Consider the following 14,922-nt stretch of genomic DNA (forward strand, 5'->3'; position numbering starts at 1 on the left):
GCAATCATTTTATTTAAATGAGCAATTTGTTTAATAAAATAATGCAAAATACAAATAAAGTTATATGTAATCATCTGTATTAAACATGCAGATACATAATATAATCCAATAACACTTTTATGGAACTAAATTCAAGTAGAAAGTAAGACTGCAATTAAAAAAAAAACAACTATTGGCCAGCTAACTAGACAGTATAAATGAAAGTGCCTTTAATCAGTGGCAATGCAGTTTGTTTTCCATGATGACAAAACTCTAAGTTAAAACAGACCAAATTAATCTGCAGTAGCAGAGAAAAACATGAGCACACAGGCCACAGTAACAAGCACTTGATTTTTTTGTTTGTGTCTGCAGCAGGTGGATGTTAAAACAGTTCAGTATGACCACAGACTGGCATATGACAAACTTATCACCCGTTTCCTCATCTGCGTTTGCTGGGTGCCAATGACAGATAGCGCGGGGACATCCCAGGTTTCCGGTACTCCCTCAAAGTGGGAACGTATGTGCCGTGTTTGGTCTTGTAGTAGCGCTTCATGAACAGCTGAGGGCGACAGAGAAAGTCAGACATGCCCTGTGTCCCAAGTCACTCATTCATTACCTACACCCTATCCACTGTATAGTGGACTATATAGTGCACTCACTGTAAATACACAAAACAGTTTCGGACAGTATGCCAGTCACAGGCAATGACGTCATTGCCATCTCACAATTAAAACCTTTAGCAACAACAGCTCGTAGATTTCCATGACAATGGCTGAAGATCAACATCAACGGTAGAATTTCACTGATAACTGATACAAAATGTAGCATATTTTCACAAAAAAATAAAAATAATTATAGATAAAAAAGTTTTGTCTTAAATGGCTGAATAATATATCTTTTAGTGTGTAATGTAACTTATTTTTGCCTAAAGATGATGGTCTTATGACTTGTAATCCTCATGGGGGGAAAAGGTTACTCCGTTTTGAATCCTTAACATTTTCTTACAGGTTATATACTTTGGTTAAAACCAACAAACAAAAAAGTATATGAAAAAAGTTTTTATATGTGTTCCTGTGTTCCTCTCGTTCGTCCATTATGTTTGAGAGCAGCAACTGCGATGCATGATGGTAAATATTGCTGGGCTAGTGACCATCAGCTGTTCACTACTTTTCAAAATGCATTATGGGATAGTATGAGTGCACTATATAATGAATAACAATGCTCACTCAGAATTCGGACACCACTACAAAATGGCATATTCACTAAATAGTGATAAGAGAGTGGTTTTGGACACAGCCATGGTATGTTCACTTAAGTCATTCTCTTTGGGAATGAATGTCGTTTTCCCAAGGCATCTTTACCTTAAAATCACCAGGTTTTTACGAAATTAATCAAATCGTGTACTTCTAAAACCTGATATGCTTAAAAGTTTTAAGGATTCTAACACTTTTGTAAACAAATTAAATAACACATACCCGTCCTTTAAAGTTCTTTGTGGCCTCGTCCTCTGAATCAGCTACGTAGTCTTCAGCGTCTCCTGACGGGGATGACGTCTCTAAACATAAAACAAAATTAATAATGAGCAGATGCTTGCTTATTAATGCTGATATTCATCTAAGTTGTGCTTGTTTATTTACATGATTTGTCAAATCACCTGTGTTACTCCGTGGCTGAGAGGGGGACATGCTTATGCTCATTACAGGATGATTTCTGTCAAGTAGACACAAACAATAAAGCTGTAGATTTCATGTTTAAATATTACTAAACTTTTCATTGATGAACTTTTAAAGTAATTCTAATGATAAAGATTTAAAGGAGTCAATGATCTGCCATATTAACAATGTTGATTGCATTTTTTTTTACATCACTATGCAAAGAAAGAATAAAATAAAACAGAAACATTGAACTAAATCAGATAATTTTGTTTTATTTTTAAGATTTTGATCCAGTCTAGACAACATGCACAGCCGCCCCTTTTTTTTTGTTTCTATACACCTGCCATGTATCCACAGCGATTTCTTGACTTTCATTTTGTTAAGTGACTGCTCGTCAAACAAGCTGTTCCTCATGTTTCTTACTCTTTATCGGTCAGGCCAGAACAATCCCAGTCAGGCTCTTCAGCGTGGTTTCTTGTGTTTTTAGAAGTTCCTGCTTTAACCGGTGACTTCCTCTGCTTGTTAACGTTTAGCTGTATTGTTGAAGATGTGCCATCAGGAAGTTTATGGATTACAACTCTGGGCTGGTAGCTCTTACAAGATGCAAAAGCATCCTGGTCCTGAGTTTTTGCTCCATCTTCTTGGCTGTCCTTTGTCTTCTGCGTATCTCTCCCCTTCCCTTGTATCCTTGCTCCAATTCTCAAACTCCCACTGATCCGCCTTCTCCCAGACCTCGTCACACCCAAAACCTCCTCTTCCTCCTCTGACCCACTGTCTCTTCTGTCAGGCTGCTTACGTTTCATTGCATTGCTTCTTATTGAGGCATTTTGCTCCTCTTCATTCACTCCACCTGCTTTAGCATTTTCCCTCTGTTTTACTGCTGTGAACTTCAAGTGCTTATTTGTAGCATCTTCTGAACAGGCCAGCTCATCACCTCTTTGTGTCCTTTTACTGGCAGAAATCATAACTGGGACGTCTTCATTAGTTATAAGTCCTAAAACAGGAGCAATAAACTGTGTTTTGTCTTGTGTTTGTGTGCTGTTAGGGACTATTTTCTCTCCCAGTGTTTGTTTCGAAGGGACTCTTCCAGAAGGAGGCAGTGAGAGTGATTCCAGGATGGAGTCTCCCATGTTTGGAGGAAGGGAGGCTGTAAATAAAATCATGGAGATAATACGGATTATTTTGTAAACTAGTGAGAGATAAAATCAGCTGAACAAGAAGCAGAAAAGATGTACCTGCTGTCTCCAGATGACCCAGACAGGTTTGATGCTGCAGCAATATCTTCAGGAGCTGTGGTTGGGTGGCTGCACGCGCACACTCCTCCAGGACAGGAGGGGCATCACTGAGCCACGACACAGTCTGCAGAAAAATGTTTGCTCTTTTAATCAAACTTTCTTTATTTTAATAACAGTTTTAAACAGCTTTAATGGTACAATGTGTCAATTTCTTTGCACGAAAACGTCTATATTTAGTTAAATGATTAACCCTATGTTACACATGTATTTTAGTTGAGTGCTTGCATAACTTCAAATATTTCCAATAGTTTTCAAAGAAAAAATCTTAATTTTTGTAACTGTAACCGTTTGTGTCTTGTGGATTTGTCAGGATACCAAAATTTTGAATATCAATACGATACTAGTTAAGATCGAATGACACCATGCCAACCAAAATAAACTCCTGGACACCAAAAATTGGTGGATAACAAAATTCAATAAACTGTTTATGGTAATAAAAGGCAAAATAGGAGCTGCAGAGCTCTGAAGCTGTCATCAGTCCACGTCAGAATGTAAAGGGAAACTTTTAGTTGTTACCTAATTTGAGTGAGAGTTCCCTGGTGGTAGAATTTATATACTGTGTTTTTAACAGCAGTAAATCAAAAGGACAGTCTACCTGAGCTAGATTGGGAACAGGAAGCAGCTGGTCCAATCGAATTAGAAACTCCCACAACAGCTTCTCCAGCTCCCGGTCAAATTCTGGACCATAATCCACAGGAAACTCCTCCTGTCAGTTAAGAAAAGTACAGAGAATCTCAAATTTTAACATACAACTAAGATATGATGACAACTGAGTCCAAAAAAAAGTTGTGACTCACCCTGAAAAAATGTTCTCGCTCTTCTGTGTCTGTCAGCAGAGTATGAACCAATAAGTGGAAACTTTCAGCTGTTTTAACAATTTTAACATCTCTCTTCTGGAAGACAAATAGCAAAATTACACTTGAAAACAAATGTATTGACAGTTTTTAAATCATACAGTACTATTAAAAGTTAAAGTAGTATTTCAGCACTCAAATTCTGTAATAGCAGTGGCTGATATGAACATTTATTTGTCTCTGCTAACATAAAAACACAGATATTAGAGACATTTTTGCTAAAAGCTCAAAAATATACAAGATGTCACATGACTCTGAACATGAAAATTCTTTTTACCGCAGTAGCAGCAGAGGAGAGTGTCAGGGCAGCAGGAGCACGGATCCTTTCCAGATTTGTCATTATCACCTTTTCATCCGCCTGTGTCAAACACAGCTCCAAGATGTACTGGAAAGACACAGGAGGTGCATCAGCCAAGCATAAGTTCAAAGGTAGCCTGGTTCTAACTTACAGTACTAACATTTAAAGTGTTGCACCAGCACCCAAACACAATGCTTTGTCATATTTTGCATACACTTAAGTTGCTGTTTGTTGATTAACTGCAGTATAAATTTGATCTGATTGGTCAAATGAAGTTAAAATGTAATTTCTGCAACCGTATTCTAGATATTTTTGACGTTACACTTAAAAGGGAACATTAACCTTACCTCTTGTGGTACAACAAAGTTAGGCTAAATAAGAACTTAACTGATTTCAGTGTAGAATCCAGTGTGTATTTTACACCGAAACTTAGGACAGAACTTGCATATAGCAGTTGCAACAGGTTTTAGGATGAAAAGTAATACAGTCGGACCCAGAACAAAATCTTAATCTCTTCTCTGGAAAACTCACCCGTCCTCTCAGCCCAAGAGCCAGCTTGCCCTGGTGTCTCACAGTGAGCAGCCCTGGGACAGTCTCACAGGCCGATGTCACAAATTGCTCCAGGACCCCGTACTGCATCACATCCCTCTGCTTCATCACCTTCCAGAGGGCTGCAGACACCAGGCGAACAGGCGGGGCCAGCAGCTGGAGAGCAGCAAAGGGAAGGCTGGCATCTGTGCAGGAGACAGAGTACATGGGACATACATGTTCAGCTTACTTATAACATATGGATAGAGAAAATGTAATCATCTCGTTTGATTACGGTTTTAACGCAAAATGTTACCGTGCTGGCTACGACCCTGTCTGTGACGAAGCATCACGGGAGCGTTTAGATCAACAAATCACTGTATAAACCTCATAACATTTATAACAGTTAAAAAAAAACTTTACGTAACAGCTATTTATACCTACCATCATGCTTCGGTTTTCTTGTGGCCATTCCACTCCGTCAGCCCAAGTCAGAAAAGCTAATGCTAGGCAACCGAAATGACTCAAACTTGATGCTAGGAAACTATATCTTCGCAAATTAACCGAAGTGCTTTCCGAAAAAGTTTCGAAGCTGATACACCGGAAAAGTTTATAACAAAATGAATCAACTCCTATGATATCTGGAAGCAGTTAGTCTTTAACACAAGAGTCGCTATTTTTGTTTACACATTATCAAAGCTAGCAACACGTCTGTCAAAAGTTCTGCTTCTCATCCTCCCGCCTTCTTGACAATAAATTTAGCAGCTCGAATCTAACATGCGCGTGTTCCAAAATGGCGGTGCTTGAACGTTTGGTATTAAGCGAATAGTAGTACAAGAAGCCCCGTAAATGGGCGATCTATGGCGTACGAATCAAGCGCATCTAAACTTATCTCAGGAAATGACGACGGCGGTTGTTCCCGCCTCATTTAAGAAGAATAATAGATAAAAATAACACAAAATGTGAGACAGAATTTGAGAAAAATATGAGACTAAGGGAATAAATGAAGTAAAAGAAGTATTAACAGAACTTTTACCACTACAGCGGTTCAGAAATGGCAGAACAGCATCGATAATATCGTAAGATACTTGTGTTTAAATCATGTATTAGTAGCGTCCACCCTGTATTTGACAGTGCAGGCTCGGTAGCCATGGATACTGAAGGCAGCTCATTGTTAATGTGGTGAATAGTAGGACGTTTTTCCACAAGTTTTCCACTTGTAGAATTAAAAAAAGAATAAAACAAAACAGGTGGATGTTTGGCCTATTAACTGACCAACCACTATTGCTCAGCTTTATATTCGCCAGAGAATATTTCTGCTGGATAACTGGTACATTTTCAAATTATTAAGTATAAGGTTTAGCCCAAAATCAATTATTTTTACATATAATCAATATTTTAAAACTTTCACAACTTAAAACAAATAAAACTAAATAACAGTCATGTGCATAAGTTTTAGACATGTAGGGCATTGAGGGGTCTGATGTGCCACAAACTGGGGCTGGAGAGGGGACAGGGGTAGCCAGAGTCAAGCTCAACACTTGCCAACATGTTATCAGCCAAGGTCAGACTAGATGGCATCTCCTTTGTCCCGGGCCTTTTCACCACTGGTGATACGCCCGAAGACCAGTGGCGGTTTTTGGGCCTTTGGGACATCCACAGCACAACAAGGGGCTCCTTGCAAGCCTACTACCTGCCCGCACAATACCCTAGGCTGAGCTTTCTCGCCATATCTTCCTTGACTCTGCCTTAAAGGTGTGGACTGTTATTTTTTTAACAGATCATTTTCCCATGCCCCTGGTAATATGCAAGGACATCCAGAGCACAAATGGGGTTGTGCCAATCCTCCCCTGTAGTTTTGATCTGAGTTACTTCTTATGTATTTTTTTAATGGGAGACTTCTACTAGTGTGGTACTGCAACTTTTACTCAAGTTAAAGAGATGACGATTTCTTTGAGTTCTACTGAAGACGCTTTCAGTCATTATATATTAAGTTTTACTGCATGGTTTGTTCACTAGAGAATACTAAAGAGGAATGCAAAGACACATTGTGGTCACAGAGCTCAAATAGAGTATTTTACCCCGTAGATATAATTGTTGATGTTAACCCCAAATAAACAGTATCAGTCACACTATAAAACCAGCTGACAGATAAAGAAAGGATGTCTCTTACTAAAACACATTCAGAGGCTTGGATGATCTTTGCCCTGTACTGTTCTGTATCTGTGTTATCACCAGGTTAGTAGCAAAGTCCAGCTGCTGGGTCAATCACAAGCAGCGCTGACATTACATTACAGTTTGCTACGCTGAAACACGATAAAAAGAAAACTAATTCAGTGAAAAGACAGGACAAGAAACTGACAACCATGGACACCACCTCTTCATTTATCAAGTAAGTGAAGAATTACTTTAGTACTGTTGACATTTTATTGATTGACTGATTGGTCGTTTGTTTATTGACAACATAAACAAGATTGGGTGGCCATTGGAGCCCCACTTTAAGTAGGCATTTTAAAGTTAATAGCTATGTTTTGTAATTAGATTTAACAGTTTAAATGATTACTTTGGATGAGGTGGTGGCAGTTTCTTCATGTTATAAAACAAAAGAATTTTCATATTTGATACGTTGAGTAAACAGGAAAATATTTAAGAAAATATGTATACATGGGAATATTTAACAGAATCCAATTTTGTTGTATAATCCTGTATTTAAAGGGTTATTTAAAGCACATTTGAGTATGCTGATATAATCTCATTGGTAATTACTAACATCTGTGCTTTTCAACAATGCAACTTTAAACCTTGAAAGAGAAAATACATTCAACATTTATTTACTTTTCCTTTCTTTCCTCAGATCTGTATCAAAGCGTGTGTGGTCTCCAACTCAGCGTCCTTTCAGAATTTGTGGTCACAACAGGACGACGAGGAAGGGCATCACAGCGGGGACCCTGGAGGAGCTGAAAGAGAGGGTGAGGGTGACTGTGAGAAATGGAAAACATTCAAGATAAGGTCAAAGCTCCTTTGGGATTAGCAGCCTTTCAAAAAAAAAATTAGGAGTCACTTATAAAACAAACAAAAACATAAAAGTGAAATTTCAAGCATACCGACTGTCAAGAAAGTTTATCAGTTGTAACATTTAAGTCCTGTCTTTTACAGTTGTAAAATTTGATATGTACAGAAACACAACTTTAAAGTGTAACACGACATCGAAATAGTTTGGGAATCAGGGTTGTATCAAAATATAAATTATGCAATCTAACATAAACAATTAAAAGAAAAAAAGGAACAATTCAACTGGAGTAAAATTCAGTCAAAATTGATGGATAAATGATAGACAACAAAATTAAAATAAAACAAGCCGGACTCAAGGAAACGAGCAGCATTCAAGATTCATTTTCAAGCTATAGGCATGGTGGCACAGTGATTAGTGCTTTCACCTCACAGCTAGAAGGTTCCTGGCTTAAATCTCTATGTATCTATCTCAAATATAAATAAGTTGTTGTTTTCAACTGTTTTAGTAACTGTTTGCCTCAATAGAGCTCTAATTAAGTCAAATACAGGGACATGTGTAGTCATAAGTTAGGGTGGTTTCATAGACCGTACACTGATATTTAAATTCACAAGTCATATTAAATGTAATCTTGTTATCAATGAAAAATAACAGAAAAAAAAAAAATAATATTAACAGACCCTTGGATTAATTACCTTCAGTTATTAAAGTTGTGTTTAATTCTTAAATGTATGAATGAATAAATATTTGTCTGTTCAAGCCAAAGATTTGTTGTTGGTTTTTTTTTTTGCTTGTTGTAGCAGACAGGTCAGCGGTCACGACTTTTTTGTAAGAGTTTGACCAATTTCCCCAGCAGGGTCAAGGTTTTTGCTCTAATTTGCCTTCAGGTCTGTGGTAATCACTTGTTGCTTAAATTTTGGGTTGTTTCTACCAGGGTATATTTTTTTCTAAAATTTTGCAACAGATCTGCAGTCATGACCTTTTGATCCAGTTTTTAGTTGTTTCAGCTGAGCTGGACAGGTCTGCAGTTATCATTTTTTTTAGCAAATTTGAATCGTGTCCCCCAAGATCTTGGGATTTTGGGACAGTTTTGCAGTCATGACATTTTGGCCAAACTTGAGTCACTTTAGCCAGGGTTGATTTCACTCAAATTTGGCGGCAGGCACTCAGTCATGACTTTTTGGTCAAATTTTGAGTGGTTTTCACAGACGCAGTTGCCATCTTTAAATAAAACCTCTAATTAACAACAATAAATAACTAATGGAAAAAGGTAATCCATGCCTCATGTTGATCTGGTCTCAGATGGGCTTGGCATTACATTCAGTTTGAGTTGACATGAGAAAAAAATAGATATATAGAAATTGTGATAACATTAATATACATGCTTTTTTTAATTTTTTTTTTTTTTTTTTTATTTAGACAGTGTGTAGAAGTCTGGCTGGACTTTTTGATAATTAAAAACATAAAACTACCAATTACTGGATGTTAAGAACTTGTGATTTGTTGTTTGTTGTATCTAAGAAGTTTCAATATTGTGATTTTTTCTTTTCTATAGTCTTATCAAGGATTACAACTCTATAGTGAGAAGCATTTATTTCTGTACAGAAAAAGATATATATATATGTTTCATGCATCAATATATATCATGTATTACATATATTAGGATTTGATTTTGGTTTATATGGGGTAGCACTGAAGGCAGGCTATGTTAAGAAATTCTTTAGTATAACAAATGAGTTTAAATATAATTTTCCATGTTTTTAATCATGCATAATAAGGCTTTGTTCCTGCCCATTTACAAGACATGTGAACTGAAAGCTGGGTTATGTGTAAAGGTCTTAATAAGTGATACTTTCTCCCTCAGAAACCTAGAAATACTCACTATCTATAGCCAAGCAAATTTACATTCAAGAAAACAAATGAAGCATGTCTGTCTTCAGCGCACATTACAAAAAGCTACTTCTGTGCTGCAGGTGTGCCAGGCGTTGCTGCTGTCCCTCTCTGCGTTATCTCTGTCTCTGGTTTGTGAGGAGGACGGCACAGAGGTGGACTCAGACGAGTTCCTCATGACCCTGCCAGACAACACCATGCTCATGGCCCTGGAGCCCGGACAGACATGGAGACCACCAGCTGTATGTCTGACCTAAGATTTGAAATGTTTTGACAATTTACCCTCATTTGTACTTCTCTCATTGGCTTTTTAAAAATCTTTGCATGATTTATTTTGAATGAATTAAGCCTATCACAAATTTTTAACCTATGTGATATTTGTCTTTGATCCCCACAGGGTGCAGTCGCACTCAAATCTCAGGACCACAACAAGCCAAGGACCGGGAGAGACATAGCTCGAGTCACTTTTGATCTTTATAGGATCAGCCCCAAAGACCTCTTTGGTTCCCTGAGTGTTAAGGCCACATTTCAGGGCCTGTACTCAGTGAGTGCTGACTTTCAGTGTCTAGGACCCAAGAAGATCCTCAGGTAAGGAGAGGGGTAAAAGACATAATAGAGACGCTACTTAAAGAGTCCTCATTCTGCAGAAAATAACACCCTGCATGATCAAGCAATCCTGTTTAATAACAGATTTTGTCCTCTTTGAAAAAAGCTTGAATTAACATATTGCTTTGGTTTTAACTGCTCTACACTGACTTCCTTATAACATGTAGGGCTTGAGTTCTAGCTCCATTTCATCCCCTGACAGGCCATGATCAAGCTACATTGCTAACTTCATTGTTTATTTAAAGCACAGCTCTGATGAAAGAAAAAGCTTCAAATGTCTTTGTTCTCTTTTGACTTTAAAATACAAAGACTTCATATCAAACAACCTTTTTCAAGCCTTGCTTCTCTTAGTGCGGTATTTTATGAAATACACATAAACTTGTCACTCTTCTTTGACCTCTTTCAAGCTTAAAACGTTTTTAAAAAGATCTCTGGTAAGTTTTAGAGTGGCTGTAAACACATGCAATCTGACAGAGATCAGTATAAGATACTTGTTTTGGCCCACAAGCCAAAACTCATTGAACAGGTTAAATCTTAAATGGCACACTGGGTTTTATAGGTCCACAGAAAAGTTTTGGATAAAAATAGCAAAAGTACTGCAATGAAAATGTAACATTAACAATACTGCAACACTCAAAAGTACCTTAAAACTTGTCATTACATCCTTTGTCTATCTAATCTTATTTCCCCATTAAATTACATGAGAAATAATTATTTAAAGGCTTACATCAGAGGGCAATAAGCTTGTTCAAGGTCCAAATTTAGAGCACAGTGCCAGAGATTACATACCTCCTTTCTTATCGTACTGATGTCACTTTATCTTGGTCCTTTTTTTTTTTTTTAACAGGGAAACCCTACGTTTGGCCTCCACCCTCCTACAAGCTGCTGGGCACCTGCTTATCACCTCCGCCTCTATGATACGCCGCATTATCGAAGGAGCAGAGCTTTGGCAGCCACAGAGGGGGGAATACACAGCCAGCTGGAACTGATGGAGCACAAAGAGATCAGTGTAGCTGTAAAATGAAGTAAACAGTGTTTTTGTGGTGTGTGGCTCCTGTACTAGTTTTAGGGTGGTATATGTTAAGAGAGTCAATCCTAAATGTTTTGAATAAACCTCAGCCTATTAAACATGATGCTACAGAAATGAAAATGACCTAGTTAGACAGGCACAGTCTGGATGGCGAGAGAATAAGTCATTGCTTGTGCTGCACTTTTTGAGTTGATGTGCAATGTTTTACAAAAGACATACAAGAGCTGAACTGTATTTTTGTTTATTTTGTATTATACAGGTAAAACCTATCAACAAGTGATAGAAAACAACTGAAAATTGTGTTATTTGATCTGGAACACTGCTTTATGTAATTGTTTTTTTGTTTTTCAATGTTTTCAATGGTCATGCAACAAAATAATTCTGGTTTGAAAAACAGGTCTTTGACTTGAACGACAATAAGAACAACTTGAAAACAAACTCTCTTAAAATCACAATAACCACAATAAAAAAAATATTTCACATGAAACAGATAACAAAACAAGTGTCCAACTTAGTTGTCAACATGAAGATGAAAGGAAAAAAACAATAATGCAACTCTTAAGTCATCAAGACTTCTGCATCACCTTTTAGTCTTAAGGCTCTTGCTCACCAAACGTCGCTCTCCACAATATTCTCTCTCTGGGTTTGATTGGCAGCACTTTCACCAGCTTTCTGAGACACTGCCTGTACTTGACGTTGGCTAATGCTTGGCTGTGCTGCTCTGCACTCATCCAGCGCGGCCTTCCCCTCTTTATATGATAACGTGTGTCTCCAAACCACTGGACCAACAAGTAGCGGGGGACGCCGATCAGCGTGGACAGCTGTTCGTAGTCTTCACTGTCTGGATATTGGCAGTGCAAGAAAGCCACCCTCATCATTGCCACCTGAGACTTTGTCTTTGCATAGTAGCGGAAGCCAGCAGGGCTAGTGCATGCGCTATCATTCTTGCCATTCCCATTTATAAGTGCTTTAAGTTTGTCAACATCAGTGACAGTACCATCAAGGTTTGATGACTCTGCATGCAGTTCTCCATCAAGCTTAGGCTCTGTTTTTGTATTTTCAGGGGTCATGTCATTATTTGGGGGGGGAGATGGGTCAGCATCAGTTCTCTTCAGGGGTGTGCTCTGGCTGTCAGTGAGTAGAGGCTGGTCAAAGCTCTGGCAGGGCATCCCTTCATCTCCATCCTCTTGTTTCTGTCTCTTCTCCCCAATATTGCCTGGCAAAATCACCCATTTCTGCTTTTTCTTTTTGTCTCCTGCTACTTTTGTGTCTTTTTCTTTCTTCATTTGTTGCTCCAGCGTCGCTGTTTTCTCCATTTGCTCACTAGCCCTCACATTTTCTCCAATCATTCCTTCTTCACTTGAACCTTGTTCCTTCCTCATCTCTCCCCTCACCTTTCCTCCCCCTGACTCCTTAGCTTTCCTTTTCTGTGTCGTTTTCTCTCCACTGTCAGCTTTTCCCTCTTTAGCCATTGTCTTCTCCTTTCCCTGATTTGACTGAAGCTGCCTCCGAACCTTCAGGATATCTGTGTAGTCCCAGCTGACGCCAAAGCGAAGCCTCTGTATCATGAACCATACTTTCACCTGGTCAGGGTGCAGGGAGCAGCGCTGCGCCAGTGCAGTCATCTCTTTCTGTGTCGGATAGGGAAATCGGTCAAAGGCCTTTCTCAGCTCCACTGCACCACTCAGGTGCTGTTCCACCTGGTTTGAGCAAACCCATATTAGCCTCTGATTTTCAGAAGTAACAGGCAGACATATGGCACTGCTCTGGTCCAGGGTGAGAGTCACTGGGGTAATGTTTATTTCAGAAAAAGTTTCTCCAGTAGCGTCTGGTGTCTTTTGTTTGAGAATGGTGTGTCCTCCATCAGCTGTCTGCCTTGTCGTCATCATCTGTAGTGGTGATTTAAAAAAAAAAAACATGAATATAATAATTTACTAAGAGGATATACTTTTGTAAAACATCACAGGTTTATCTACAAAGATAATTATGAAAAAGTGAAGCAATAATGAAAATAAATAGTTTCTGAAACAAGACTGGGCAAATGACTGTACTTCTAAGCAAAAGTATTTCATAAAGAGATAATAAAAGCACCAAAACTCAGTAACCAGAAAGTTACCTATTTTTATTGAGGACTGTCATTTCTGCATTTCATTGGACTCTTTTAGCACTATAGTAGTTGAAATGTTTCAATGCAAATTTAAAAGCCATTTTTAAAAAGGAATTTTAAAACTTTGTTGAAAAAGAACATACATTTACTTATCTTAGTTGACCTCGGCAGTGCTGATAAGGTTGTAAAAAGTATTAACTACCTCCCGTTCATCAAAGCAATGGCAGTATCATTTTGCTAGCATAAATTTGGTTAAAATTGTTTTGCTAGCTTACGTTGGCTATTTTCGGTTAACTTGCTAAACCCCGAAGTCAGATATTTTTTATCACTACTTAAGCAGTCTAAGATGGCTTACCGTGCGCACAGTAACATACAATAGGCTTTAAAGTTATCGATTGCCCTCTGCGATCGATTGAGCTGCGTCGGCGCCTTCAGAAACGTTAGCATAAGCTCTGACGTCAGTTGGTGGTTGGTAACGGTCGTATATTATGTCTATGGGTAACGATTTAGCTAGCGTTCTAGCTAGTTAACTATCCACTGGTTACCTAGTTTAATTATGGCCAATATCAGCAAGTAAAAGCTAATTTATGACAACGAGTCCCTTGCAATATAAATAAGATATTTGAATAATTTTAAATTATATTAATGAAGGCGTGGGGTTCCTACATTATAAGACCGTAAGGCAGTGATCATCAACTGGCGGCCCGGGGGCCAAATCAGGCACCCCAAAGTTTCCTGTCTGGACCCCAGAAGATCACTAAATTCAGAAAAGCAGGAAAAGAAAATGTTGGGGGTTTAAGAGTATCCTTAGGCTTTAAATGTCTGCAGCTGTTAAATCCACCCCAAAAGCAATTAATAACCAAATAGTTTTGGAATGATCTGTTTTTACAGCAATTCACTTGTAAATATTCTTTAAAAAATGTGTTAAATCTGGCAAAAATGGACCGATAATGTGGTGAAAATGGGTTAAAATTTGGTAAACCATCAGTATAAGGGTCAAAAAGTTAGCAAAAATGGGTTCAAAGTGGCAAAAATGGTTGAAAAAGTAATGAAAAGTGGCAAAATAGACAAAAAGTGTCAAAAATGGATAATGGCATGACACAAATGGTAAGACAGGCAAGAAAAATGATTTAAATGAGTTAAAGAATGGCAAAAAATGAGTTAAAAGTGGCATAAAGTATCAAAAATGCATAAAATATGGCAAAATATTGCAAACATAGCTAATAGCAAAATAGTGAAAAAGCCCCCAAAACTGGCAGGAGCCAGGCAAATTCTGTGGGCATGCGTCTCTCCTTGTATGGCATTATAGATTGGGATGGATCTCACTGGTAATGCCAAAAAATGTCCTGCATTTGAAAGAAAATACAATTACTTATAAAATAATATGTTAATCAGAACAAAATATTGATTTATTTTTTTCTTTATTTGGAAGTCCGGGCCCAGAGAGAGAGTCAAGACTAAATCTGGCCCTTGTGCAAATGTACTTGATGACCCCTGCCGTAAGGTGTTTAAAGTGTGACTGGGGGTTTTGTTTCTGCTCATCTCCAGTGAAACAGGCTAAAAATGTATCATTCAAAAGAGTCACTCCTTAAACCATAGCATGACACTGTTGATTGTTACATCTTTAATTTTTTGTGAATTAACATTTATTTTTCAGATTTCAATAGTTG

At 38.1% G+C, this 14,922-nt stretch overlaps 3 protein-coding genes across 4 annotated transcripts; 1 reads left to right on the top strand and 2 right to left on the bottom strand.

Moving 5' to 3' along the window:
- Positions 1-61: 61 nt before the first annotated feature.
- On the bottom strand, positions 62-5,341 carry tinf2 (TERF1 (TRF1)-interacting nuclear factor 2). The gene is made up of 10 exons (XM_041779484.1): positions 5,054-5,341; positions 4,613-4,815; positions 4,061-4,168; positions 3,727-3,822; positions 3,525-3,635; positions 2,870-2,993; positions 2,058-2,781; positions 1,634-1,689; positions 1,455-1,534; positions 62-538 (listed from the first exon to the last, which is right to left on the bottom strand). Exons 1-10 carry the CDS (start codon positions 5,079-5,081, stop codon positions 419-421), a joined length of 1,650 nt encoding a protein of 549 aa, XP_041635418.1. The 5' UTR covers positions 5,082-5,341; the 3' UTR covers positions 62-418.
- A 1,502-nt stretch (positions 5,342-6,843) lies between these two features.
- cideb (cell death inducing DFFA like effector b) lies at positions 6,844-11,442 on the top strand. Its single transcript, XM_041779489.1, has 5 exons — positions 6,844-7,001; positions 7,464-7,578; positions 9,593-9,751; positions 9,907-10,097; positions 10,963-11,442. Exons 1-5 carry the CDS (start codon positions 6,976-6,978, stop codon positions 11,102-11,104), a joined length of 633 nt encoding a protein of 210 aa, XP_041635423.1. The 5' UTR covers positions 6,844-6,975; the 3' UTR covers positions 11,105-11,442.
- On the bottom strand, positions 11,371-13,841 carry homezb (homeobox and leucine zipper encoding b). Of its 2 annotated transcripts, none has more exons than XM_041779485.1 (2): positions 13,608-13,841; positions 11,371-13,034 (listed from the first exon to the last, which is right to left on the bottom strand). In XM_041779485.1, exon 2 carries the CDS (start codon positions 13,032-13,034, stop codon positions 11,739-11,741), a length of 1,296 nt encoding a protein of 431 aa, XP_041635419.1. In that variant the 5' UTR covers positions 13,608-13,841; the 3' UTR covers positions 11,371-11,738. The 2 variants fall into 2 exon arrangements, with proteins under 2 accessions (XP_041635419.1, XP_041635420.1); XM_041779486.1 differs by lacking the exon at positions 13,608-13,841 and adding an exon at positions 13,396-13,576.
- Between the last annotated feature and the right edge of the window lie 1,081 nt (positions 13,842-14,922).

Source organism: Cheilinus undulatus, linkage group 22, assembly GCF_018320785.1.
Source record: "Cheilinus undulatus linkage group 22, ASM1832078v1, whole genome shotgun sequence".
Lineage (NCBI taxonomy): Eukaryota > Metazoa > Chordata > Actinopteri > Labriformes > Labridae > Cheilinus > Cheilinus undulatus.